Source organism: Elephas maximus, chromosome X (genome assembly GCF_024166365.1).
Source record: "Elephas maximus indicus isolate mEleMax1 chromosome X, mEleMax1 primary haplotype, whole genome shotgun sequence".
Lineage (NCBI taxonomy): Eukaryota > Metazoa > Chordata > Mammalia > Proboscidea > Elephantidae > Elephas > Elephas maximus.
The window spans coordinates 152,699,445-152,702,306 of record NC_064846.1 but is presented as its reverse complement, the minus strand read 5'-3'; the positions used below and the strand labels follow the sequence as shown (position 1 = coordinate 152,702,306).

The 2,862-nt window shown below is 54.2% G+C and overlaps 1 protein-coding gene across 1 annotated transcript; it reads left to right on the top strand.

Moving 5' to 3' along the window:
- Positions 1 to 1,877: 1,877 nt before the first annotated feature.
- On the top strand, positions 1,878 to 2,483 carry LOC126068865 (melanoma-associated antigen B1-like). The gene has a single exon (XM_049871555.1). It carries the CDS (start codon positions 1,878 to 1,880, stop codon positions 2,481 to 2,483), a length of 606 nt encoding a protein of 201 aa, XP_049727512.1.
- Positions 2,484 to 2,862: the final 379 nt, after the last annotated feature.

Here is a 2,862-nt window from a genome sequence, read left to right as displayed (position 1 = left end):
CAAAAGGTCAGCCGTTTAAATCCACACAGCCACTCTTTGGAAACCTTATGGGGCAGTTCTACTCTGTCCTATAGGGTCACTGTGAGTCGGAATCAACTTGACAGCAATGGGTTTGGTTTGGTTTTTTGGTGTAGGAGGATTGGGCAGATGAAACCTCACAATACAAAGGGTCACAGAGACCAGCTGGGCTTCCTCTCAGACCTAGGAGGCCTCAGACATGGTTGTCAGGCCGAGCAACCCCTCACTTATTCTCCAAGGTTCCCAGGAAACTCGGACCCTAATTGCAGGGCAGGCGAGGCGAGGCTTTCCCGCAAAAGAGAGGCCGCCCACAGCCCAACCCTTCACTCAACTCTGGGAGCCCCCGGGCAGGGGTAGCCAAATGTGCAGCTCCCTGACTCCCCTCTAGGGAGGTGAGGGCCTTAGTTTGAGCCACAAATCCCACCCCCACTTTCAGGCGGACTTGAGTTAGTAGAGGGAGGAATCCCAAGTCCTACCCGGGAACAAGTTCAGAAGCCTGAGTGAGAAATGAAGGGGTCACCAATTGAGAACTGGGATCAAGTAACCCCCGCCGCCCCGGCCAGCCCTAGGATTCCCAAAACAGCCTGCAAAGGATGTGGCTAACACTGACTTTCAACTCTGAGGTGTCAGGAAGATGCGGTCTCTGGTCTGAGGGATGTGGCCTCAGGTCAGCAGAGGGTAAGGTCCCAGGAAAGGTGCAGAGTCAAGGTGAAGACAAGATTAAGGTACTGGGGACCACCCGATCCAAAATGGGGAGGGCTGCACTGAGCCCTGTTGCTGCCTTTGGCCCTGAGAACCCACGACTAATAAAGCAAGTTCAGGTGACTCTGGACCCCTGCCTGGGGTGTCTCAGAGAGATGAGAGCCTTAGTTTAAACCCCAGTGCAGCAGAGAGAGAGGAATTCAGAACCTGGTGGGAGTCAAGATAAAAATCCTTTAAGAGGAACCAGGGAATTAACCACTCTCCCCCTCCAAGAAGAGAGGACTCTGCACAAAGTCTCCCCTTTGATATTGGCCTTGGGAAGCCAAGGTCAGAGATGTCAGGCTGAGGTGCCCCTCGTTTGTTCCTGGGGCTGGTGGACTCCGGGACAGGAAGTCCTTGGACTAATGGGGAGGCAGGAGACTAGGTCCCTAAGAGGAGTCATGTGAGGATAGTGACTTACACTGAGGTGACTCCTTCCACAAATCAGGGGAAACCATAATCCCGATCCTGCTCTCAGACCTGGAAGACTTGAGTATGCTGACTTAGTGAGTTGCATTTAGTTCCTCCCAGGGCACCTCAGGGAGGTGAGGGACCTGGTGAAAGGTGGCAGCTCAGGTAAGGACCGTGGTCGAGGACTGAGGGCTCCAAGGAACCCCAGATGGAACGGGCCCCATGTGCTGTCATCACTGAGACACCCTGCCAGGAGTGGTGGCAGGTTGCTCCTTCAGTTCCTGCTTGTGGGTCCCAAAGGGGTTTGGGGTGTCAAGGTCAGAGTAGTAGAGGGGAGGTGCTCTGGGCCTGCCAGCAGATGATATGATGGTCCTACGAATGAAATTAGAAGAACCCCCAATAGCCCAGTACAGAGAGTCCCTAGTGTCAGCCCTTGCTGTCACCCCAGTAAGCCCCAAGCAAGGCTGATGATCTACAACCTAATCCGTCCTCTAATTTCCTCTACAGGGTCCTGACCAGGACAATAGGAGCCTTGAGGGGTCCAAGAGCAGTGTCCTCAAGAACCCTGCAGAGGCAGCGATTGTGAAAGCCAAGGAGACATCTCTCTGCTACAGGGGCGCACACCCTCTCAGTCTCCCTTCTCCAGCGGTCCTGCATCACCTGCCCTCCTTTTGCACTCCTGCCTTCTATCCTTGAGCAGAGTCATCATGCCTCGTGGTCATCAGAGTAAGCTCCGCTCCCGTGAGAAACATTGCCAGGCACAAGGCGACACCCACATTGCCCAGAGTGCTCAGGCCAGTGCAGCAGAAGAGGAAGGGTACCCTTCGTCTTCCTCTCCTCCTTTTGGGGGGTCTCCCCTGAGCTCCCCTGCTGCTGGAATTCCCAGAGGCCCTCAGAGCATCGCACCCACCATCACTGCTGCTGTAGGTGCTTCGGGCACAAGAGCTGCTGGAGGGGCCAAGGGCCAAGATAAGGGAGGGCCAAGTTCCTCTGAGGCCCCAGCCCCCATTGAGAGGCCTCAAAGAGACCCTCTAACCAGGAGGCTGGTCATGTTGTTGCAGTTCCTGCTGTACAAGTATAAAATGAAAGAGCCCATTACGAAGACAGAAATGATGAAGATCATCAACATAAGGTACAAGAAGCACTTACCTGACATCCTGAGGAGAGCCTCTGAGCACATGGAGCTGGCCTTTGGCCTTGACCTGAAGGAAGCTGACTCCAAAGGTCAATCCTATGCCCTTGTCAGTAAATTGGAGATCACCAAGGAAGAGAATCTGAGCGGTGGCAGGGGGTTTCCCAAGAATGGCTCCTGATGGTTTTCGTGGGCATGATCTACAAGAATGGCAACCGGGACATCGAGGAGGAGATGTGGGAATTCCTGAACGTGCTGGGGATCTACGATGGGAAGAGGCACTTCAGGTTTGGGGAGCCCAGGAAGTTCATCACCAAAGATTTGGTGCAGGAAAAGTACCTGAAGTACCGGCAGGTGCCCAACAGTGATCCTCCAATCTACGAATTCCTGTGGGGTCCCAGAGCCCACACTGAAGCCAGCAAGACAAAAGTCCTGGAGTTTTTGGCCAAGGTTAGTGCTACTGACCCCACTGCCTTCCAAGGCTTGTATGAAGAAATTTGGAGAGATCGGGAAGACCAAGCTACAGGCAGAGAATGGGCTGGGGCTGGTCCGAATGTCAT